Below are 25,921 nucleotides of genomic sequence, written 5' to 3' on the forward strand. Positions count from 1 at the left end.
GGGGGCGGGGCTGGCTGGCATGTGGTGCTGGAGGATTGAACCGGGCTCCCTGTGCTTTGCTAAGCTTGTTCTAAGTAGGTGCTTTAGACCACTGAGCCATTTCACCAGCCCCCCCTATACAGATTTGACTGCTGTGGTTCCAGACCCAACTGTCCCTTTTCCACTGTGCTCTGCCTCTTCTAGGACATAGCAACTGCATAGCACAGACTAAACATTTCAGGGAAGTCAACCAAACTTAGTGGTTGACTAAGATGGGCAGTGTGTACTAAATAAAAGCAGTGCAGTGAAAGGCCACCAGAAGTAAGGTATTTACACAGGCTCAGTGACTTGCTACTTACAGTTCACTTGCTAATTGTTTACACTGAAAAAAAGTCCTTTTATAGTAGACAGATGTTGTGGTCTCTATATGACCATGACATGTAGAGATGGTTTCGTCAAGTGGTCAAATTTAGCATCAACATTAGTGGGACAAGCTGATATTTTTACCTTCTGATGGACAGGTTATGGTACAGTACAGCATGAATCCCACACCTGTAATGCCAGTACTTGGGAGAGTGAAGCAGGAGGATTCCTGTTAGTTCAAGGATAGTTTGGGCTACACAGTAAAACCCAACCTTAAAAAAAAAAAAAAAATCACATAAAAAATATTGTACCTGACTCAAGCTTTTCAGCCCTAACATCCTACAGACTGAAAATATAGCAATGGTTGAATAATTTAAATGACACCAGGAAAAGAGTAATAAGATATAACAGGATAAAGATGAAAAGCAGCTGGGTGTAGTGGCCTATGCCTGTAATCCCAACACTTGGGAGGGAGAGGCAGGAGAATTGCTGTAAGTTTGAGGGCAGTCTGGGCTATATAGTGAAGTCAAGGCTAGCCTGAACTACATAGTGAGACTGTCTCAAATAGACAAAAAAAAAAAGCAAAGGGAGCTATTTTAGAGAAAGGACAAAAGAGATATAGTATAATGTATAAACACCAGTGAAATACTGCATTGGGAAGAAATGTAACAAATGTAAAGTTTGATTGAATAGATTGTATATTAAATAATATTTGAAATCACTGCTACTTTTCTTTAAGGTGGAAATGTCCTTATTTGGGGGAGATTCCTGTAAAAGTTTTTGGGGTGAAGTATGCTAATGTCTATTTTACTTTCAAATATTTTAGTTCAGAAAAAGGATAAACAACTATGTCAGGGTGTGTATATGTGCTTGTGTGTGTATGCACAGATTGCAGGAGAATGCTAGCAATTGCAGTAAAATGTTAATTAACATTTGGTAAATACACGTATATTTGTATTACAGCTTTCAGTTGTTCAGTGTATTTAAAAATATACAAGATGAAAATAATCCAGTGAAAAACTATGCCATCTGTTACTGAATGAAAAATGTTGCTGAGTACTTCGGTGTAAGAGTGGATTTCAAGAGCTGGGATTGCTCCTCCCTGCTCTTTGGCTTCAGAAGTTTCAGTGTATAAAATTGTTACTGTCTCTCATTCAAAACAGCATAGTGAGGGTTCTCTTTTTAGTTGGCATCTTTTCTAGCAATTACTTTTATTCAATGAATCACAATTTTATTTTCCATTACAATTATTTCCCAGAGTATCACATAAGATGTCAATAAAGAAAATACTGGGTAAAGATTCTTAAATTATTCAAATAACAGAAGATTAAAAGAACATTGGATGATGAACGAAGCCTACACATATTTTGGCAAAAGCAGTGGTTTTATGAACACACTGCAAAAGTTAAACAAAATGAGGCTATCATATATCATTGTCGTATAATTGTCAGTCATTACACAAAAATTCTCATCTGTTCTAAGTCATGTTTGCTTGTACTAATAAGCTTGTTACATACAAAGTAAGTTGATTTTTCCCCACTCTATTCTATAATACTTGGTCCCTACCCTTATGTTATGATCCGTATTCTCTGGAACTTATCTGCAGGGATCTTGCTCTGTCTCTGACCTGGCGGGAAACAGGCCTTCAGTTATACTGGTTTGGGCAGTGGAAAGAGCAGAGAACTCGGTAGGCGAGAACAAGGATGGAGTCCCCCAGTCTTCTCCTGCAGTCAGTTGATTGGGCAGAATATGTCAGGAGATCCCTGAAGCTGAAAGATTCTGGGAGTGAATATATTTTCACCAATAACAAGGATTCAGTCAGATAGGCTGTAATGAGTCGTGAACATGATTGACTTGGGAACCTTCCATTGGCTCGACTCTGACCTTCAGAATCATCACAGCCAGTGCCCCTTTCCTTTGCCTCTGTTTATCTACTTGTTTATTTTCCCAGCATTCATGGAGAGACTATGATGGTTGCAATGTTTTGCTGGGCCCAGCTCCTGCAAAAGCGACTCTTGCTCCCTCCTATCTCCTTTCATCCTTCCTGGGCTGAGTACATTGTGGAGCCCTCTGTCCCTAGTGCTTGGGGAGCTCTTCAAGAGCACAGAAGCTTGGGGCAGCCAGATAGCTCAGTGGACTAAAGTGTCTGCTTAGACAGAGCGCAGTGGCCGGAGTTCAATCCCTGGTGTGCCATGCCAGCCCCGCCCCTGGGGCAAGCTGAGGTGGGCGATTGAGATTGGGCATGTGCCTATAATCTCAGTGCTTGGGAGGCTGAAAACAGGAGAACCACTGAGTCCAATTTACATAGTGAGACCCTGTAGACCCTATAGACTCTATAGACCCTGTACTAAATACATTAAAAAAAAAAGTGCAGAAGCCTACTGCTCCCACGCCTTTTCTGCCCACAACTGACTCCAGAGCTTCTGTGTTTGGCCATGAGGTGGTTAATCCTAATTGCAATAATTAATATAGATTACTTGGCAGTGAAATCTTTTTATTCCCCTACACAGAGACCCACTATATTGCCTGTGTCAGACAGCCTCTGCTGTGGATTTTTGCGAAAGCATCCATAACCATCTCAGCTCTTCTGTGGTGCTCCAGAGTGCAGCTGCTTCAGGATCCTGGTCTGACCACTCTCCAAGATCCTCTTGTGCTGCTCGACAGAGCATATGAGCTACAGACACAAGTGTGGGGTCAGCATGCCGCGTCCTGCTTGTCCATCTCCTCACCGTAGCCTCTGTCTTCTTTAGCAGGGGTGATTTGAGGGTCAGAAACATTACATCACATGCAAGACGTGACTTTGGCTTATCTTGAGGTTTTATTTATTATTGTTTATTTTTATTAATCCATGTTTGCTATACCTAATAATCACATTCATCGTGGGTTGTCGCGTGCACATACCACATCTTAATTTTATTGCTTATCCCTGTAGGCATGAAGGTATTCAGGACCTAGAGTCCTTTTCAGATTCTATTTTGCGATGCTGAGTGCTTTTTTTTTTTTTCTTTTAAATGTATTTAGTACAGGGTCTATAGGGTCTCACTACGCAGATTGAACTCATAGTGATCCTTCCTGTTTTTCAGCCTCCCAGGTGCTGGGATTACAGTGTGCGCCACCAAACCCAGTCAATCGCTGTCTCAGTGCACTGCAGGGGCAGGGCCAACATGGCAGGTGCTCAGCTTTAATCTGCTAAGCTATTTGGCTGGCCCTGAGCTATCTGGCCAGCCCCTGAATGCTTTTTAACTTTAAACAGCTCCTTTTCCACAAATTGGTTTTTGTGTATGTAGATAATATCTACTGATATATCTATAATTGAATTAGAACTAAGATATTTTAAAATACTATTGCAAAATAAGGGTATATCTAATTGTGTTTCTGTATATATTTAAGGATAATTTTGGATGTTAGAAGAATGATTTGTTGGTATCAGTGAGGTCAGTGCAGTTACAGTAGACATAACCACTGTGAAAGTATTATTAGCCTCCACATGCACTTAGTCCTACTTTAGTATCTAGGCAATCCTAGAAAAGACAAGAACTCATAAGTGTGCATTCACCTTTTCTGTAAAGTTGTGTTTTCTGTAAAGGGGTGTGGTCTGGTGTTCTGCCACTTGACAGCACTGTGGAGATTGTGGGACCAGGTGACCACAGCTGTGTTTGGCCTGCTTAGTTTGCTAACCCCCACATTACCATCTGGAAGGCCTGGAATGAAAAGGGTAGAGAAAGTCCCCATGTTGTTAAAAGGTTTTGGTCTCGGATACCCACTGACAGCATGTTAAGCTTGCAGAAGCTCTGCTGAAGTTGATAGTTGATGCTGAATGGGATTTTAGTAAATATTTGATTTTTTTATGATTTGGAAATTTAACATTTTTCATTTGTTTGCTTTTTGTTTTGTTTTTTGAGACATGTCTTACTGAAGTTTTTTTTTTGTTTTGTTTTGTTTTGTTTTGTTTTGTTTTGTTTTGTTTTGTGGAACTGGGGATTGAACTCAGGCCCTTGCGCTTGCCAGGGAAGCACTTATTCTACTGAGCCATCTCCCCAGCCTGAGACCGTGTCTTACTGTGTGCTTCACATAGGCCTTGAACTTGCTATGTAGTTTAGGCTAGCTTTAAACTTGTGATTTTCCTGCCTCAGTCTCTGAGTGCAGGGATTATTAATGTGGACCACACCTGACTTCATTTCTTTAGTTGTAAATGGTTATTAGATTTCTTTTCATTTAATTCTGTGGAGTGCTAACATTTTGTTCAATTGTAGGTGTTTAGGGTACTGACTGTACCATATTTTGCTATTTGTAGGCTGGTCTGTGTGCATCTTATTTTCTATTTCAATTTTTATTAGTAGGTGTTTACAGTATGTAATGAGAACACCCATTGTGGGGAGCTGGTACATGTACATAATGCACCTTAATTTTTTTTTTATCCCAGTCTCTCTCTCTCTCTCTCTCTCTCTCTCTCTCTCTCTCTCTCTCTCTCACTGGGAATCAAACTTGGGACCTTGTACTTATCAGGCAGATGCTTATGACACTGAGCTATCTCCCTGGTCCGCAGTTCCCTTTCCTTCCTTCCCTCTTCTCTTGGTCCCCTTCCCTTTTGCAAAAGATCTTAATTTATCAAGGCTGTTTAGGTTGTACATTATAGAGTCTTAGGTCTTCTTAATATGTTTTATGATTTATAGCATTATTTTGTCCATTTCTTAATAGGAAAAACTTAATTCTTTTTAGTATTATTTGAAAGAAAAATTTTTCTAACATTTTCCCCCAGATTACTGTTGATAGAGAATGAAACTATTGCCTCATATTTTTTAACTGAAAACTTAATGAATGCTATTGTTATTTCTAACCATTTTGTTGTTGGTTGTTTTGACATTTAAAATATAAAATAATTCATCTGCAAATAATAGTTTTGCAACCTCTCATTTGTCACTTGTTTCATTTACTGTCCCTTTAAGAACTGTTTGTGGAACTGGGGATTGAACTCAGGCCCTTGAACTTGCCAGGCAAGCACTTATTCTAGTGAGCCATCTCCCTGGTCCCAAGAACTGTTATCTAATAGTGACCACTGCCTCACTGGGGCCTTTCATGGGAATGCTCCCAGTACTGCACCCTCAAGCACATTCCTGTTGCAAATGGATATAAAATCTTTTTCAAGTGCCTTTTGAGACTCTTCCAGGTTGCTTTTTTCCCCTCTTTGACTTCATAGTATGACATAAAATCCTGAATAATTCTGTGTTCCTCATGTGACTGTGGCCCTCATTTGTCATGATATGTATTGTGGTGGTAACTCAGTTACATTTACCACTAATTTATTCATGATCTTTGGATTTATACTAAAAAGTGAGATTAGTCTATGTAGTATCTTTACTATGCTGTTTTCATTGTATTTTGGCCTTAGACTCTGTTAACTTTAGAGGCAGAATTAGGAAGCCTTTCTTTTGTCTTTTTTCTTTTCTTCCTTGCTTTGGAAGATGTTAAAACAGTATTGAGAATGATCAAGTATACCCAGTGATTGAAACATTAAAAGAAATCATATGCAAAGCATGAGCTAGAGTTTATTTTAGTTGGCAGCTTTTTTTAAAAAAAATAAAATTTTTCTTTTCTTTCTTTCTTTGGTACAGGGTCTCACTACACAGCTCAGACTTGTAGTGATCCTCCTGTCTCAGCCTCCCCAGCACTGGGATTACAGGTGTGCATCACCATGCCTGGTGGCTGGCATGGCATGTTTGGAGTGGGCTAACTGGCAAGGCATGTGGTACCGGGGATCGAACTTGGGTTCTTGCACTTGCCAGGCAGCTGCGTAGACCACCAAGTTACCTCCGTAGCCCGCTTTCTTGACTTCTAATGACTATTGATTTTTATAGTTTTTTTCTTCTCTTATTTTAATTTTGATAATCTATACTTCCCACATGATCATGCATTTAAGGCACTTATTTGAATATATACTTTGCTCTAAACCTGTGAGCATACACTTTTGGTTTCCTCTTCATTTTTTTCTAGTAGCTAGTGACTTTCCTACTATTTTTACTTCTTGTAAGTAATTTCTACTTTTCCCTTTTATTACTGAAGACTTTCTTCCTAACAGTAAGTCTGATGTGCTCACCTGTACTTGCAGTTACAGATTAGAGTTCACAAGAAACTTTTGAGCTGGAATTGTAGTTTTGGGAGTCCTTGAAGAATTTCTGTGTCCTAAGAAGCCCTGTGTCCTAAAGAGTTCCTAGAGGACTCTAAGGGGTACAGACTGCCTGTTCTGCTGCCTCTGAGCTCACCTTCTTTAGACCAAGAAATAGAAAATTTTCTGTGAGTTTAAAAAAACATACTTTTATTGTGCTAAAATTACATAGTATGAAAGTTAACCCTTATTAACCCTTTTTGAACATATAATTTAGTGGCAGTGATTGCATGCCCTGAGTTGTGCAACCATTGCTACTAATTTCAAGGTTTGTCATCACTCCAAACAAAAAATTTTAAAACAACTAAGCAACAACTGGTACTTCATTTCCCTTTCTACCGCATTCCCTAATAATCACTTACCTATTTCCTGTCTACAAAAATTCATCTATTCTAGATATTTCATGTAAGTGAAATCAGACAATAGTTGTCCTTTTGTGTCTGGTTTATTTCACTTAGCAGTTTTTTTAAGGTTCAGTCATGTCTTACCAGGTATCAGAGTATCATATTTTTCTGTAGCTGAGTAGTGTCCACTTGCATATTCTACATTTTGTTTAACTCCTAGATAATTTGAGTTGTTCCCATGTTTCAGCTATTGAGTATTTGAATAATGAATCATATGGAGATGAACGTTGGTATACAGGTATCTAAGTCTCTGTTTTCAACTCTTTTATACCTATATACAGATGAGTGGAATTGCTGCATCATTCAAGTGCTGTATTCAGCTTTTTGATGACTGTGAGAGGTTTTAAAAAGGAATTTTATAGAGAATAACTAGTGGAGGCAGTTAATAGAAAATCAAAGTGAGAAGAAATCTTGGAATAATAATTACATCTGTTCTTTATTGAAATAAAACTGGAACTCTTTTTCAGGATTGTCCTTTTTTATTCCCTTCTTTTCCTTTTTTCTTTTTTAATCTTGGAGTTATTCCTGCCCGCTTGCCTGTTTCTCTTTTACACAGCAGACCCGGGCTTTGGGCTGTAGGCCATTCTTCTAACATGGCAAGTTCTTCATCTGCTAGATCCATCCCTGCAGTCCAGCACCTGCAGGAAGACATGGCTCGCTGCCATCTTGCTAGCATGTGTCGTGTGAAATCCTTGAAACAGAAACTAACAGAAATAATCTCTCACAAATTCTGTTCATTTTAGGAATAGGGGCCCACAGGCCTGTCACTTGTCACTCACTGTGTGCCTGTCCTTCTCCTTAGAGGTGAGGGAGGACCAGAAGGTCCCAGGAGTGGTCATTCCCTAGGGTCTTGTCATACACTTTCAGCTTCCTCATTGGCTCCCTGGATTGTCCTCTGACTCCCTTTCCTTGGGCCCACTAGTGATGAAAAAGGAAGAACAACTTGCCTGAGTGATGGTGTCCTTTTTTTCCCTCATTCCCCTGCTGCACTCGTGGGACGGCAGTCACCAGCAGGCCTTCTCCAGCCAAGGTTCCCCAGGTCTCCTACCTGGCCCTTCCCAGGCCTGGCCAGCGCATGCTGGGCCCAGGTGTGAAGGCGAGGCTCATCCTGTTTATTGGTCCACTGCCACAGGAGCAATAGGTTCCAGCCGTGGGTGGGGCCTGCAAGTGGTGTACTCTTCTTGACCTGTGCTGCTCTGCCCCTGGTGGCTCTTAGTTGGGCACTTGATGTTGTTACAAAGAGTTTGTGATGCTAGATGAAAATGGAAAACTTGCTCTAATAAATTCACAGGGTGTATTCCAATCTTGTTTGATGTTAATGGTGCTAGCCCATCAGGTAACCTGGCTTTTTCTTGTTGATCTTAAGTGCTAATTAACGATTCATTTTTAAAAAATTTTTAAAAATCATAGAAAATTATAGTGCAGTTGTTACTAAAATATTTTGGAGTGTGAGCTTCTAGGTAAAAATGAATTTTTAAAAATCTGTTTTAAAAATCTGTTGTGCTTAAAAGGTTAGAAGCCACTGATCTAGTTCAATCCTTTTGTTTTACAGATGAGGAAACTAAGGCTCAGAGAAGTTTCATGGCTTGTCCAGTGCCCCACAGGAAGGTAGTGAGTTGATATAAGAAAAATACCTATACCCACAGTAATAGTAGTTTCTTGGAGGTTATATTGTTTAAAGAGCAAGTCAGTCTGTTTCTGTAAAACCATCCTACACATTGGTTATTGCCCTTCTAGTGTCTGTTTCCCTTTCCCTCTTCTGTTCACCAAGCTTTTTCAGTCGGGCATCGATCTGCTCATTCCTCAGATCTCTTGTACTTCATATGCAGCTAACCCTCTGTTGGGCAGCCTTGGTGGCCTGACCCAAGCTGTGGTGTCCGCAGTGGCCTGTACCACAAGGGGAGTGTATTTTTTTGTACTGCCTGGCAGGGTAGCACTGGCCACATATGGCTATTGAGCACTTGAAATTGGACTTGGATAACTGAGGAACTGAATTTTTACTGTAGCTCATTTTATTTTAAGCCATTCTCTGTGGTTAGTGACTTCTGTATTGGACATCATAGCTTTCTGCCATTGGCCTTTCCCACTGGCTCACGACCTAAGCAGTCCAGTCAGGTCGAGGCCTACTTGAAACTCTGGGATATGCATGATTTCCTCATGGATATGAACAAGGAAACTATTAGCAGCTCTCCACAACTTGCTAGGTATTGTGGGTAGAAGAGTGGGGCATCAAAAAAGCCTGGGCCTCCATTCCAGGCCTTTGCTTCTGGACTTCAGTAACGTGAGCCAGCGAGTCACCTGTGTTAGGCAAGCCATGGGCAGAGTTTTTCTGTCACTGCAGCTACCAGCAGCCAGATACAAAGGTTCGGGGGCGGGGGGAGGGCTTGATGATTTATCTGAGACTTTTGAGCCTCAGCATTCCCACAGGCAAATCTTACAGTTCAGGGGGAGCACTGGGCAGTAAAGGGTGGTAAATCAGGCTCCTGCTCATGGGTAGATCATATTTCTGGTTCCAGGGTTTTCATGTGTAAGTGAGTATTTCACTCCTATATATCTAGAACAGGAGCTCAAATGGGATATGCAAGAAACAGGCTTTGTTTCTTATTAGGGAAAGAAAGATGAATGCAAGATGAAATGTAGGTGCTTGTCCTTGACATGTCCTCAGTCCTTCAGAGAAGGGACAGTGGCAATGCCCCAGCCTGCTCTAGACCCTCTAAATGTGAATTGCCCCTGCTAAAGTGGTAAATGCAGTATGACTGTGCCACCAGGAACCTGGCTTAACCGTGAGTGGGCTTCTGGCTACTGGAGAACCAGCACATCACAGGACAGTGACCCAGAAAATGTTCTCTCCAGGGTTGCAGCACTGCATGGAGTCTGGGAACCAAGTTCCTGGAGAACAGGGGATGCTGTTAACCAGACAGTGTCCTAGAACAGATTGCAGAGGGAGGGACCGTTGAGAGAGAGAGAGAGAGAAGCAACAGGGCAAAGGAAGAGAAGAGGGAGGGAGAAAAAGGAGACACATGTCAGGCTTGAGGGGGAGTAGGGCTGTGGGGGAGGAGCATGAAGAATTTTCCCAGTGTGAGCAGCCACAGAAGTGGAGATATGGGACTGTGGGCCGGCAGGTGTGGAGAGGCTGGAGCAGAGCTGGCGGAGCCTCCTGGGGCTGCGAGGAGGTCTTGGTCATGCAGAGGAGCCCAAGGTGGCTCTAGAAAAGACTGGGCAAACGAACAAAAAAAGTAAGAGGAGCGATTGCCAGAAAAGGGGAGGAATAGGGCAGGGGACCTAGATTAAGGACCTGAGAATAGTGACGGTGGAGTGCAGTGCAGGAGGAGTGAGTAGGGCCCTCAGAGATGGGATGCATGGAGCTGAGTAGCAGAGCAGAGATGAGCTGTGGCATGGAAAATTCAAGAATGAAGGGAACGTGGGGTGCAGCTGCATTGGTACTCACATTAGTAAGTTAAAAAAACCCCAAAAACTAAAGATGAGAAGGGCTGTGGTTTCAGGTTCCTATCAGATCTTAGGCTTGAGTTTTGTAGGAAACATTCTGGTTGTGACACCAGTGGGTTATTGAAGGTAGATGTATAGGCCCAGAAGAGGAATGGTGAGAGTTACCCAGGTGAACATTATTAATTGAACCCATGGGAAATCAGTAAGAGTCTCAAGTCAGTGGAGTACAGCTGGAATTGCCTGACATGATCACTGGCCTAAAAAGCAGTAGATAGGGAAAGCTTGGGACCGGGGTAGCCATTGGGAACCAACTACAACAGAGAGGTTGAGAGCCTTGTGCAAGTCCTAGAAGATAAGTACTTGGAAGTGAGAAGCAGTGATGTGTGTTTGCAGGAAATGAGTCTCTCCTGTAGTGGATATTGGTTGATTAAAGACTCTTCCACTTAAAAGATTAATTCTCATAATTCTTTAAAATCAGCTTTTATCCAGGGAAGACACCTTTCCCTTTTTTGTATTCAGCTGTTATTTTGTAACAAGGGAATGCAAGAGGATTTGAAGGCTTATTGTACACACTATGTCCAGAAGTGTGGGGCTCAGCTCTACAAAGGCACAATTACTTCTCTCTTCCTGCTTGTGGAGGCTGTTTGTGAAGTGAGAATCCAGGCCTCCTGGCCGCACTGTGAGGGAAACAGCTCTTCCCTTCTCTTCCTTCTTGTCAGCATCATCCAGGCCTACTCAGTTGAGTCCTGAAGCCTTTTATGTAACTTAGTACTTAACCCTCTTCCTTAAGGTTCTGTGTCTTTTTTCCTCCATTAGATACCCTTTTATTACCACTGTGCAGAATTACATGTGCCTGCAGGTTCATCTTGTTGGCACCGATTCCTCTTTGGATCACTTGAAATAATTCCCATCTCCTTTGAGAACTACCAGGAAGGTGCTTGGAGTCATGTAGCAACATGCCAAGAGGAATCTCTGCCTAATAGACTTGGAAGATGATGGTTATAACTTGCTGAGATTTTCAAAAAGTTGTTCAAGATTCCATGTCAACTTGTTGGATAAAAATTGGGCCTCTGGCTGGGGAAAGGGAACTGAGAACTGCTGCCCTGAGGTGACAGGAGGTTCATTTTTAACATTTTACAGTAGAAAACTGTCTGTGGATTTCAGATAATGCTTCAAACCAGAAACCAGAACCACCTCACTAAAAAAGTGAACATGTCACCCTTGTTCCTTTAAGTGGAGCTGTCTTTTCCTCTGCAAGCCCTTTCTGTAGTGCCCTGAACGACAGCTAAGCCCCACCGTAAATTCCTGCTCTCTGCTGCTCTGTTAACAGCCCTCACATGGCACGTCTGCCCTCTGATGCATCTGCTTGAGCCAGCAGTGGTGGTTGGAATGGGACTTGGTAGGCCCGGCTCCGGTGCTTTCAGCCCTCCTGCAGGCCCATTTGGCACCTGCTTCTGCAGCTCAGGCTGTCCTGCTATGGCCTCTGCAGTTCACCCAGGCCGTCCTGCACCTTAGTTGAGGTACTGACGCCCCTGGGCCACCCCGGTGCAGTGGGGCTGGGATCCGGGCTTGCCTGGCTGGCCTTGCTTACTCCTTCCTGGGGAAGAGAGTTCCAACAAAACGTGGCAACATGCTTAGTAGGAAAAAAGTACCGACTAGGGCTTTAGTCACTCTTACCTCTTAGTGCTCCGTTTTCCTTATTTGTAAAAAAAATCTTTGTAATAAGTAACTGCCTTGATTATTTCACGTTATTGCATAAATCAAATGAGGTAATGGAAGGCAAAGTGCCTGAGAAAGAATAAGGCCTACTGCTCCCTCGCGGGCATTTTCCAACCGTCTTATAAAGCTTTTGCTCCCGAACAGGACCCACCTGCAGAGGTACTCGAGGGCCTGGTGTCCATGGGGAGTCTGAATGGCACTCTGACTGCTGCCGCCCTCCAGGGCCTCCTGTCTGCCTGCCCAGCCTTTCCTGTGGGACCTGCCGCTCAGACACCAGGACCACAGGGGACTTCACGTTGTGCCTCAACACTCCTACCATCTTCTGCCTGTATGCCTATTTTTGTGCTATGAATGCTTACCAGTTCCTGGGTATCTCCTGCAAAAATACCTCCTCTTCTTTGAGTGCCACCTGTCACTTTAGACATGCATTCATTTCCTGTCACTGGGTAAAAAACTGCTGGAGTCTTAGAGGCTTGAAGCAACATATTTGTTATCTCACTTCCTGTGAGTCATTATTCAGGGCCTGGCCCATCTTAGTCCTCTGAGAGGCTTCTTCACAGGCTCCAGGCTTCATCATCAGAAGGCTCCACAGGGGAGATGTCTTTCTAAGCTCCTGGCTTTGGCTGGCCAGTCCCAGGCAGGCTGTGCACTGAGGACCTCAGCTTCTTGCTGGCTTGTGGCCAGAGGCTGCCCTTGGCTGCTTTGTACACTGGCCCATCTGCACAGCAGCCGGCTGCATGAGATTAAGAGAGTCGGCTGTCAAGAGAGAAGTTACAGAGTAGGAGTGGAGCTCGGTGTTAGAGCTCTTTCACGGTGCGCATGAGGTCCTGGCTTCTAGCCTCAATGCCACCAAGATGAAACAAAACAGAAATGTAGAAAAGATGGAAGGTACAGTCCTATGTACCCCAACTGTGGAAGTGACATCTCATTACCTTTGCTCTGTTCTTTTGGTTAGAAGCGAGTCACAGGTTCTGTCCACGCCTGAAGGATGAGGGGTCCATGAGGGTAGAAGACCATGAATCTGGGGGCAGTTGGGGGTCATCTAGAGTCTGCTGTTCCCTTTATAACTCTCATTTATTCCAACAAAATGTGTGATCATTCACTTTTATGACTTTATAGCTATTTTTTTTCTAGTTTACATTTCATGGCTAGATTATTATTATTATTTTTTCTGTTTTTGTTTTGTTTACAGTTTTTTGAGACAGGGTTTTGCTGTGTCATACAGGTTGGCCTTGAATGCACTATGTAGCCCAGGCTGGTCTTGAATTTGTGGTGATCCTCCTGCCTCAGCCTCCCCAGTGCTGGGATTACAGGTATGTGCCACTGTGCCTGTTTTTTTTTTTTTTTTTTTTTTACCTCATTAATAGTTTTTGCTCATCTGTAATCCATTTACATTCCCCAGAACAATTCTGTTTATAACTATATTGTAAGACCCTCTTTTCTTGCTTTGACGTGGAAGAGGGGCCATGCCGGTTTCCTCTGTGTTACACCTAAGTCCTGTTTCTCTGCAGCACCCATACAGTATCCACTAGAAAACCGTGAAATTTGCCATTGTGGCAGCAAAAACAATAATGGATCTGTATCTATATAACCTGGCTGGAACTGTCCTCTAGCTCTAATGCAAATCAGGATACTGACTACTGATTTGCATTAGAGCTAGAGCTTGCTACCTTATTAAGGAGCAACTTTCCATCAAAGATAGAAACAACAGCAGCTGTAAGTGTTAGTGATTTTTACCAAGTATCTTGTTCTTTTTCTGGGGAGCTTGATAGATCTCAGAACTGATGCTATGGATATAAACTAGTTTATTCCCTTTAAACTATCTGACTTCCTTTCCTTTGCAAGCATCACTTTGTATCCTGCTATTTCCAGGTCACAACAAATGAATTAGAAAAGAGGACTTGCCTTTGGGGAGGCAGTGTTTTAGTTCTTACCCCTTTGCCCAAGCGATGGGCTGGATCTTATTGTCGCCGTGGGAGATGCTCATGAGGATGCATATGCGGTATATGATCAGAGGCTGGGAAGGCAGTGCTCTGATATGTATGCGATGTCTGGGGGCTTGGGCTGGAAATGCAGCATGCCTCCTATCGCCCAGCTGCCTATGCTTGCAGGCCAGTGTCTCCCCAGCTCTCTGAGAAGGCTTATTGTCTTTCCCATCCTTTGCAGTTCCTTAGAAGGCAGTAAACAATCACCAAGCTGGTTTCAGTAAACATCACATTTTTGGTGTTGAAATTCTTGGATTGTAGTAAGATATGAAGGCTCATCCCCTTAAGAAAATCTCAGCTCAAAGTCAACTTAAATGTAGAGGGCTCTTTGCTCTGTTGAGAAAGATGTAGTACTGAGTTACAGCCAGCTGTAGATGGAAGCACATGAGTGTGTGCGCCTGCTTTTGGAGTCTTCTGGGAGCCATGAGGCTAAAAGGCAATTAAAGCTTTAGTAGAGAGAAATTTAAAAGTTGTTTCTCCTGGGCAAGAGGAAGATTTGGAGCAGAGAGTGCTCGGAGAACAGTGAGAGCGTGTTAAATTAGCACATTTAGCAGCTGGGGATGGGAATGGGCACAGAGCCCCAGCTGGAGAGCCCACCTTGTGAAGGACTCGGGTTTGAGCCCCAGAGCCTCACTCCTCAGGGCTCAGCCCCAGCTCAGAGGCCTGGGGGCATCTGCGGGGTTGGCCTGAGGAGGAAGATATGCACATTTTGGCAGAGTGTTAGGACAGTGCAGGGCAACTGGCTAGGGAAGGTATTTTTATCTCTTATTTCTTGTGTATTAGCTTTCTCTTCACTTGGGTGACCATTTGTTGCTCTAAATGCATTAAAGCTTCTTTCTGTAGTCTTTGCCCATGTGTATACTCTCAGATGATGCCATCACCTAATTGATATTCCCAGCCTCTATCCCAGATGTAGAGCCCTATCTCCATTTAGGGCAGACAACATCAGTATATCCTAATGTCCTGTTGTCCTTCCAAACTCAAAATGTGTCCCAATTAGAGTTGATAGATTCTCCTGGTACCTATCACTCAGGCACAGCTCTCTAATGTCATGTTCTCTGTTCCATTCTCATTTCTGTCAGTGCTATTCAGATCATGAAGCTATTGTGGCATCATGAGAAAGGGATGTGGGGCAGGCATCTATGGGACTTAGGTTTGAATCCTGTTCCTGTCACTTCCTACCTGGTATTCATGGGCAAGCATGTTATTAGGTTGTTGTGAGCCTGTATCTCTTATTTCTGGAATTGGCATTACCCCTGTCTCTCTCCCTGGACCAGTAGAGAGTAGTAAATGTGGTAGTATATGGAAGGCTGTAGCACAGTGCCAGGTGTGAGGCAGGACATAGTGATGAGTCACTGGTTGTTGGGTCGAATGCACAGGGCACTGGGTCTGGCATACTTGCAGCTGCTGCTCTGGGATGCCATTGTCATTCAGGTCTGCCCTGAAGTGTAAAGCACAGAGCTTTGCACATAGTGGGTCTTCTCTGGTTTCCCTCACACTTTCAGCAGACATGGTTGGTTTCAGTGTTTCAAGGGGAACAGGCCTATGTCTAATCTGGTCCCCACCCCACAGTCCATGCCCTGAGTCAAGTGAAGTTGGCATCTGTGCCCTCCTGCCTGAGGTTAATTCCTTCCCTTGGGCTTTGGTTCCCTTCCCTTCCTTCCCAGAGACCCCTCCCTTTCCTCATTGTGCCTACCTCAGTCACACCTTCTTCCCTCTTTCCTTGCCATCAGCAGTTAGCCATTCCAAGCCTCCTCTCTTATCTTAAAAAAATAAATACTAAAAACCATGTTGTGATCTCTCCCTCTCCGTGCAGCCACCACCCGGTATTATTCTACTCCTTCCCAGCCAGACTTCCTGAGCCTACTCCCCACCCTCCCTGGCAGCTCGCGTCCCACTCAATTTCCCAGGCACAGCATCCTGACTTCATTATGTCTGGCCCCCCTGGGGAGGCTGTGACTTTGTCACCACGCTGCTGACCGTGCATCTCCTACTGAAATACTTCTACACCTGGTTTCTCTGACACCATGTTAGTTTAGTTCCCCTGGCTACACCTCAGTTTCCTTTGCAAACTTTTCTGCTTTTGCTTTGCTTAAATGTTGGTGTTGCCTACAGTTTTGTCTGAGCTCTTGCCCGGTCTACTTAGGAGCAACTTCCAAAGGAGCTAGGCCACCCCTTCATCTGTTTTCTGTTCTCATGTGCCTCTCCCATCACCGTTTCCAGTGTGGGCCTTTTCTTCAGTTTCTGACCTACCTGCAGACACTGCAAGGTCACTGAGCTCCCACTAAGCTAACGGCCTCTCTTGATGGCTTGAGCATGTTCTGCCTTTGGTGGTGATTGCTCCTGCACCTGTAGCACTGGCTGGCACTATCTCTGGAGGAGAGTGAAAATGTGGACCAGCGCTCTTCTGAGGCAGTGCTGAGAGTGGAGTTGGTGTGCATGGCATCTCTTGCTGCTCTCCTGGAAAATACCCTGCAGGAGCTTCTACTATGTAGGTTTTCCCACTCCTCCTGTGCCTCACATTCCTTGGCACACCCAGATCTCCGGAATCTGAACTGTCTTCAGAACCCCATTCCCTGTGTAGCCAGCCTGCTGTGTCACCATGTCCTGCTAACTGGCCTCCTGCTTCCAGCCCTTCTCCCTGAATCTGTTCCCACACAGACCCCAGCTCAGCTTCTTCTTGTGCAGGTCACATTGGCCTCCATCCTAGATTCTTCTTGCGCTCCCCATGGCCCCTGGGAGACCAAGCTTCTTGGTGCTGGCCTGCCTTTTTCTCCTACATAGCATCTTCTCATGAATCCATCATACCAAATCACATGTGTTTTAAGTACGTTATAGAGCAGTACTTAAGTCCTTACTGTAAGTGCCCTTGCCAAAATTTTATTTTATTGGTACATTTTAGATATGCACAATAATTGCACTCATTATAGGGAATTTGTACCTGTACATGATACATCTGTGTGTGTTTTGTGGGTATTGGGAATCTAACTTGGGACCTCACGCTTGCCAGGCAGGCGCTGTGTTGCTGAGCTATATCCCTGACCCCACTGTAGCATTTTTAGTGAATTTCATTTGATCTTTCAATGAGATCTGTAGAGCAGGTCATAGTTGACATTTTACACACAAGGAAATAAGACTTATTTTATATGTTACCCTCATCATTTATACCAGTCTTGTCCAATCACTTGTGCCTAGGTTAACAGGTTTGGATTCACTCTAAGCTTAATGCAAAAGCTTACAACAACAACAACAACTACTACTACGACGACGACGACGACGACGATGATGATGACATAGAAACTAGCAATTTTTCTTAATGTGCTTTGTGCCAGTGTAGTACAAGTCAATAGAGCTCATACAGTCTGTCTCTGATGTGCAAAGGTGGGATTTTAGAGGAAAGGGTACCTGGTTCCCAGCCATACTGTTCAAGATAGAAGGACTTGGCTATGAATTTACATATTGTGATGCTGAAGCTGGTGCTCTTGACCATCCCTCTGCATGGTGGCAGTGAAATTATATCAAGAAGACTGTTTATCAATTGGCAGTGTCTGCAGTTTGAAATCCTCCAGTGTAAGTGACTGAATTACAGTTTTCTGCAGCCCTGCCACCCACAGTGGAAGCCACCCCCCACACACCCATTTTCCTTCCAGCCCCCCGTTATGCCCTGGTGGGAAGAGCTTGGCCCAGAGTCAGATGGGCTCTGACGGCCCTCTGCTGAGCACTTCCGTGGTGTACCTGCCCGGGGTAAGTTACTTAACTCTTGGAACTGCATCTTGCTCTGCTACAGCTCTCATCAGAGTATTTCCTTCTGCATGTGGGTGCTGAGCGAGAGAAGCGGGGAGCCCCTGCCTCGTGCCTTGCCCCTGTGCTCCGACCCCGCCCCTGCCTCCCGCCCCGCCCCTGCCTCGCACCCCTGTGCCCCTGCCTCTCGCCCCTGTGCTCCTACCTCCTGCCCCGCCCCGTGCCCCTGCTTCAGCTGGACAGCGTGCTGCTCCCTCCCACCACTGTTTCTCCTTAAATGTTTAAAAAATTTAAAACTTCATTGTGCTACATTGAGGCATTATCAGGTGAAAATTGGAATCAAGGATCCAGATAATAATATCGTGGATTTGATTAGCAACAGTAGGAATAGAAATAAAGCCCATGAAAAACAGACCCCACAGGGCTACATGAAGGTAGACCTGAAGCAGGCCAGGCTCAGGCTACCTGGGGTATTCCAGGAGTCTAACGTCTTGAGTTGAGACTTATAGTAGGGTGGTGATGTCTTTGCGTGTCTGGCAAAATCAAATGGAAAGTCTTTCAAAAGGAAGCTTGAACCAGTTTACCGGTGACCAGCGCATAATATCACCAGGCGCCCCAGGAAACCAGATTCCAAGGTCAGGAATGATAAGAACTGTGAACAGCAGAAGCAGCCCTTGCAGAGCATCATCAGCTGTGGCATCATGGCAGTCTTGAAAAGCTTCTGTGTTTCCTCCTTAAAGAGACAAAAGGTAAGCTGGAAGATGGCAGGCAAGAAACTGCAGCAGGCTTGTTGACACATTATGTCGGGAAGAAGCCTGTAGAAGACATTGGAGCGATGCAGCCAGAATCTCAACAAGAAGGAAAATATGTGTTCAGTTAATTAGGTTGAAGCCAATAACTCAGTAGGTTAATATCAGACTGGCCAAAGCTGAAGAGTTAATTAACAAGCTGGAAGATGGTAAGACCATATAGCATGGAGAGACAAAGACAAATTGCACAGGCAAGTTGTGTGATAAGGGTTAAATGAGCTCAGAGTCCTAGAAGCAAATAAAGAAGAAAATGGGCAAAGATGAAATAGGAAATTAATGCTGAGATTTTTCCATAATAGGTGATCTATGAAACCATAGATTAAGTCCAGGATTATAAATAGAGTTAAGAACAGTCCACATGTGAGTCTTAATTTCACTTATGAGTATGGTCTCACTTTGCATACATTTACCTGTAAAAGTCTCAAGTTTATCCTTCTTTATGGCTGAGTAGTATTCCATTGTATAAAAGTACCACATCTTTTTTATCCATTCCCTTTACAACCTGAATACTTTAAAAATAACAACATGTAATCTATTAACTACTGTTACTCTTTTACAATTTTGTTATGAATTTTTGTTTTACCTTTTTTCCATAAAAAAGCCCAAACAGTCCAAATTTAGGTATAAATCACATAAAATCAAAGGAAAAGAGACTACCTTAAAAACAGCTGGAGAGAAAAAGGCATGATAAGTTACCCATTGACTTTTTATCATCATTGACTTTTAATTCTGATTGTGTTATTCTCAAAAATGTCAGTAGCTTCCCACCACTGAAGTGCAGAACACGAAGTCTTCAAAAGGCCATCAGGACCTTTTATGGTTGGGCCCTGGGCCCTTCCAGACACAGGGCACTGCTGCCTGCCTGCTGGCTCCTGCCTGTGCCGTTGGTCACTCTCCCGCTCTGTGCTGCTCTAAGGCTGTGCACCTTGCCAGTCCCTGTTCAGCCCCACTGTTCTTAGCTCAGGGCTTAGCTACTGTCTTTACTTGCCCCGGGCGCGCCACTTGCCAGCAGCCACCAGCATCAGGTGTTGGCTGCTGCTTTGCTTCCCTTCTAGCAGAGGAACTCCCAAGGGCTCAGGGTCATTTGCAGTGCCTGACTTTCTGTGGTAAGTGAGACCATCACTGGCAGAGCATTTTAGGGAGTCCTATGGCTGCTTCTCTAGTTCCCAGACACAGGTTGTTCTTGACCCTTCCACCCTTTTTAATTCTTGCTTGTGTGGAGAACAGGTCACCATGGTCAAGGGTCAGCAAGCATCCCTGCATGCTGTTGTCCCTGTTTCACCTCGTCATCCCTATTTCCTTGGTGAAACTGGAATTTCAGTACCATGGTGCCCATGATGTGACATTGTGGTGCAACTCAAATGAAGTGATGTAGGTGAACATGCGGCGAAACTTGTATCGCCTTATTTTAGGGTGAGCAACTTCCAGGATTGGAGACTTTGTGAAGAAGAGAATTCATTGGTACCTTGAAGATTGTCCCTGCTGACTCTTGGCCTTGGCATGGTTGGCAGGGCTCATGCCTTACCAGCCTGGAACACAATATTTGCAATGACCATGGCTCTAGCCCATGAGAATTTGTCTTGCCTATTCTCCGTTTCATTGGGAAGAGGAGCTCATAAGACTTGTCATAAGACAAGTCTTCCTAGCTATATATATATATATATATTTTTTTTTTAAAAAGAATTTCTCTTTTAAAAAAAGAACATTCTCTTTTAAACAGTTATGGACTTCTAGAAGTATTTCAACTAGCAAGGATACCAGAGCTTGGTAGCTCTGTTTTCATTATGGCAAAAACAAAGGCTGTGGAACATACAACTTCTTCCTTGGTGAGGACCACTGGCAACCTTGCCTCAGTTTTGTAGTTCACTCTGGAGTTTTTAATCAAAGCATTATTCCTGAGAGTCCAGCAAAAATTCATTTATTTAAGCACATTTTATGCTATATCATTAAGAGTGATGATGAGAGTCTTGGCAGTACCCTTCCTGGAAATGTGCGGAAGTCGTATCTGACCACCTGCAGCGCTAGCAGTGAGGGGTGAATCTAAAACCCGCACCCCAGCCTTTAACCCTGCTCTCTAAGACCACTGTTCTTGTTGTCTTTCTCCACCCCAGTGCTACTAAATCCATTGCTATGTATGATAATGCTTTGTGGGATAGTGCCTGAGCTTGTCGGTCTCCTTGTCTGGAGGACATATGCTTTAGGAAGTGTGTTCTGCCCAGAATAGCATTAAATCCTAAAATATCAGTGGCTTAAGTAGGAAAGAAGTTTGCTTCCCTCACACACAAAAGGAGACCAGAGGCAGGCGGGCCAGAGCTTGTCTGGAAGCTCCGCATGTTCAGCTGTTCTGTCTTGCTCTTCTTAGGGTAGAAAAACACCCTTGTGTGGTGGCCTCTAAAGCCAACATCAGTGCTTGAGGTCCAGGTGTCACATCTGTATTCCGGCCAGCAGGGAGGAAGAAGTGAGTCAGTGAGTTTGTTTGTTACTGGAGATTGGAGATTGAACCCAGAGGTATCTTACCACTATGTTACATCATCAGTCCTCTCTTAAATTTTCATTTTGAGACAGGGACTCTGTATATTGCTCAGAATTGGCTCAAATTCATGATCTTTCTGTCTTGGTCTCCCCAAGGCTGAGGTTGCAGGTTTGTGCCACTGCACCCAGCTTGGATCTCTGCCCTTGAGAATGCTTCTTGGATTTACTAACAGTACTTTCCCCGAATCTTACTGGCCCAGACAGACATGTCAACCATGTATAGTTGCAAGAAAGCCATAAAGGATGTGGTCTTTTGAGCAGGCTATATTGGGGTTGCTGCCTTGAGGTTCTTATTACTAGGCAGTAGAGACTGAGTAATCTGCACCCTGACCAAGGTTGTCACCCTCCTGCCAGCCCATTCCTCCTCTTCCCAGCCCCTCCCACCCCGCACTTGGGGTGCAGCCTGTTGGTAGCTACAATAAATCTCTTCCTAGGCCTTTTCCATCCCAGCCCCACTACAAGTCCTGGCCTGTGCCCAGAAGGCCCCATGGCATTCCTTTTTCTGTTTGAACATCTGCACGTTCTCCAAGCCCCTGCCATTTCCTGAGAGGCCTTTCTTTCCTTCCTGAGCAGGCCAGCACAGTGCTGCTTCCTTGCACACAGGGTGTGGAGCAGTCGAAGAGCTTTGTGGATTCATAACTGAACAGACTTGGTTCTGAGGCTCTATGTTCCAGTGTGTGTGCAGAAGCACCCACAGCATATACGTTGTGTTCAAAGCCACTGCCAGGTCTTAACGCCAGACCTTTGTGTTGTCCTCTGTGCCCATTATCCCTTCAAGGTCGCACAGGTGGGTTTCATACATGGCCACCTCTGAAACATCAGCCTTACTGCATGTGCTAGGAAACCTCTCACTTCTCCTTTCTTTCTTTTTTTTTTTTTTGCGGGACCGGGGATTGAACTTCAGGCTCTTGCGCTTCCCAGGGAAGCGCTTATTCCACTGAGCCATCTCCCTGACCCTCATTTCTCCTTTCTTAAAACCTCCATATCTCTTATCTCTTCAGCTCTCAATCTAATCACCGCCTGTTTTCCAGCTCACCTGCAGAACATGCCTTCATCCTGTCTCCAGTGCTGCGTTGCCAGCTCTGCTTCTCATGCTTGGGCTCCCATAGCAACTCTGTTCGGTCTTGTACACTCACTTAGCCTGCTCTGCTCTGGTCTTGGGCTGTGCTGTGTGTGCACAAAGGCAGCTTGCCTTTGCGTCTAGGCTTAAATTCTGCATTCTTATTTACTGTGGAGCCCCACCTGACTTGGTGTCGGCATCTCTGATCTCTTGCACTGCTTAGCCTTGCTCACTTTGGCTTGTGGCCTCTACCTGGACTTGGTTGTGCAAAGAGCTTCCTGCTTTCCCATGCCATGTGCCATCCCCCACTCTGTGTGCCATCCCCCACATCACTCATTCATAGAGCATCTTCTGTCTCAGTCTCAGTTGCCCTTCTTGACCTCTACTCTAAACCAATGTCGTTTGCTTCTCCTTCGTAGGATGCCTCTTCCTTAGCATTCACAACTTAGGATTTTACATTTATTGAGTGATTACTTATATGACAACACTTCCACATCAGCCTGTATGTTCCCCTAAGAGGCAAGATTGTATTTCCTCCAGTTACAACTGAATCTTCAATGCCCAGTGCTCAATCCATACACATGGAATAAATGAATAAATGTTCTTGTGATTAAACAATGCAGGAGATTCTCATTAAATTGACTGCTCTGCTTTTCAGTGTGGCAATACGTAGTTGTTGGAAACGTACTAAGGTGATTCATCTTTCCAACTTGGCATTGTGTTTCTTTACATTCATTGACCATCTGTGATTCTCACTTACGCACCTATAAACTTCTGTTTAATTTATTACACTGTAACTTTGAACAAAGCCTTATTTTTGCCAGGATAACTGTAGAAACATAGAATCTAGAAAGGTCATGTTCAGGTGTGATATCTGGGAATCAGGCGTAGGCACACTTTCATCGCTTGCCCTCTCTGTTCTTAAGTGACCTGGTGTAACCTTTGCAACAGAAGACTCACTGTTGTCAGGCTGGAACCTGAAGTCATAATCATTTTGAGATGGAGTCATCAGTGACCATCCCAGAAAAACTACTTGGGTTGCCATGGAAAAAACATTCTCCTTACTCCCATCTTCTTTGAGATAAAAAAACTGAAATATCACTATTGAAGTAGCATGTATTTGTAATTTCCTCTTCCTTTCTTTCCTAAATTACCTTATTCTGCAGAACACATTGGCAAGGTGTGCTATGGAACAAACAAATCAGCACCTTGTGTTTTATTTTCCTCTCTCCCCAACCTTGTAAAAAGTGTTCTGGAAACATCTGACGATTTTTGAATCCTGAATTGTGGTCTAAAATAAAAGGTGAACTCAGATGATTGTGCCTCATTTATTAAGGGAGAAGTCATTTACAGTGGGACAATGTGTGGATTTCTGTTTGGATGAAAGGGATAGGGAAGATTCTGCTTTGAGTGGGCTCTTCAGTGGTAGAGTGAGGCGTAGATGGAGAAGTGTACATCTGATCCTCAGAAGCCCCAGATGTCAACTTGTGTCAAAGTGGGCCTGGGAAGAGAGAATCCAGCTTGAAGCTGGCCCTTCACTGTGTCAGCCGTCTTGAAAAGGGTGGATTTATTCATGTTGACCATGGAAGTGTCTAACAGATAAGTGTTGTCCTTTTAGCTCTCTGGAGTGACCCTTAGAGTCCAGAATCTCCAGTTTACTTGGACAAGAGTATTTTGTAGAGAAAATCCAATGTAAAGAGTTAAAATTTTAAATGTTCAATGTTCAGAGGTATATATGTGCTGCTTTTTTCACAGTTCCAGTACAGAGCCTGGCAGCCTCTTTCCAGGGCAGATATGCTTCAGTTTCTTGGGTGGATGTGGACTTTATAAGATTTTTAAGAAAATAATTTAACATGGAAAGACCTTTAAGTATTTTACTCTTTATATACCAAGGCAAGCCAGGAAAATCAGGATAGGAATATTATTTAATAAATAAAATCTATTTTCCACCATTTTGCTTGTTATGGCTAGTACCAAAGTACTTCTAAAAGTTTACATTTACTTTGATTTTGTTTTATTTCAGCAGGTGTGCATAGTAAACTAACCTATCTCTGTTCTACTGCAGTTAATACAGCTGGGCCACATCAACCTCTAGGGTTTTTTTTGACATTTTTTGAAGGACAGTTGAGCTTAATTCAGCATCATTGATGCCCTCTTTTATGATGTTTAGTGTATGCTAGTAGCATGTGTGGGGGTTTAGTGTGTGCAGAACGCCAGCTGTGGGTCATGACTGGCTCCCCAAGCCCCCAGCCTCTGTGGGTGTTCCTCTTCTGTGAGGGAACAGTGAGGGTCCAGGGTATCCAGGGACCTTCCCAGTCTGAATTGAAAAGCCTGTCTTAATGGATGTGCATCTAACTGGTTCCTCCCCTCTTCTCTCTTTCTTGCTCTTTCTAATTTAGGAAAAGATGATGCTAGTGCACAAGTCACAAAAGATGAGAGCTGTCCCATGTCTCCAGACACCAGAGCAACGTCAGAGAAGTCACTGCAGAGAACAGCCAAGGTCATTGCCTACAGGTTTGCCCATTTGTCCCTGGCTGTCCCCTGAGCTACTTGCTGGTCTCATAGGCAACTCATTTGGGACTGTGGTTGATCAGTTAATGTTAGTAGAAGCAGAAATAAGGCAAGTTGTATGTTTTTTGGTAACTTCGGACCTATATATTCATTTGTCTGCATTGGATAAAGGGCCAAGCCTTTTGTTTGTGTGTGGGTATGTTTGGAGTTTTGAATTGTCTTTCTTGCTTAAATCCCACTCATAATGAGGTATTTTGGCTTTTAGTTTTGCTTATTTATTTTGGTTGTTGGGTTTTTTTTTTGTTTTTGTTTTTTTTTTGTTTTTTTGAGAGAGTCTCACACTATAGACCAGGTTGGCCTTAAACTCACTATGTAGCCTGGGCTGGCCTTGAACTTGCAGTGCTCTTCCTGCCTCAGCCTCCCAAGTACTGGAATTACACATATCTGCCAACCACACCTGGCTGGTTTTGGTTATTTTAATGAAAATTTAGATACTAGTGAAACAATATGAATATAGATGCCTTCTAGACCTTTTAGTTTGTGCTCTAATTTCTTTTCATCATCCCCAAACCCAAATCAAAAATTTAAATAAGGCTATGTTAGTTTTTCCAAAGTATTCAGTGTCAAACCTACCTTTGCTTACCTTTGTATCTTTTTTTTTTTTTTTTGCGGTACTGGGGATTGAACTCAGGATGTTGCACTTGCCAGGCAAATGCTTATTCTACTGAGCTATCTCCCCAGCCCAGAAGGTCATTTTATTTTTTATTTTTTATTTTTTTCCTTGAATTTTTTTATTGGTACATTTTATATGTACATAGTGATAGCATTCATCATAGGGAATTGTACCTTGCTTCAAACAATAGTTTCAAGCATTTTTTAATAAAGATTTAAAATTTCTGAATTTAGTTCAACTTATAATACCACATTTCCAAGAAAAGTGAACCTTTTGCAAAGACATTTAAATGCAATCATACCAAGATGCACAAAAATGAAAGTGTCCAAAACTTCTTGTAAAAAAAAATCATTAAAGCATGTACATAAAAATATTAGCTATGGAAGAACAAAATTAAATAGCATCTTATTCCACATTAGAAAGAAAAAAAAGGATCAAGGGTATAAGTAACTAGCTTAATTAAAGGACTGAAAGAAAAGATCTGTTCTCTTTGAATTTTATACTTAGCAAACATACCTTTGAAAACTAAAAGTAA

General features: G+C 43.4%; 1 protein-coding gene across 4 annotated transcripts in view; it reads left to right on the forward strand.

Moving 5' to 3' along the window:
- Positions 1–25,921, forward strand: part of Dis3l2 (DIS3 like 3'-5' exoribonuclease 2) — a 321,513-nt gene that overhangs the window by 128,211 nt on the left and 167,381 nt on the right. For 3 of the 4 annotated variants that reach the window (XM_023722254.1, XM_023722255.1, XM_023722256.1), the window contains one exon: positions 24,602–24,702. In XM_023722254.1, the coding sequence (XP_023578022.1) occupies positions 24,602–24,702 (101 nt within the window). Of the gene's footprint in view, positions 1–24,601; positions 24,717–25,921 lie in introns of all 4 variants that reach the window. The other variant, XM_023722257.1, reaches the window with a different exon arrangement.

Source organism: Octodon degus, unplaced genomic scaffold (genome assembly GCF_000260255.1).
Source record: "Octodon degus isolate 3935 unplaced genomic scaffold, OctDeg1.0 scaffold00089, whole genome shotgun sequence".
Taxonomy (NCBI): Eukaryota; Metazoa; Chordata; class Mammalia; order Rodentia; family Octodontidae; genus Octodon; species Octodon degus.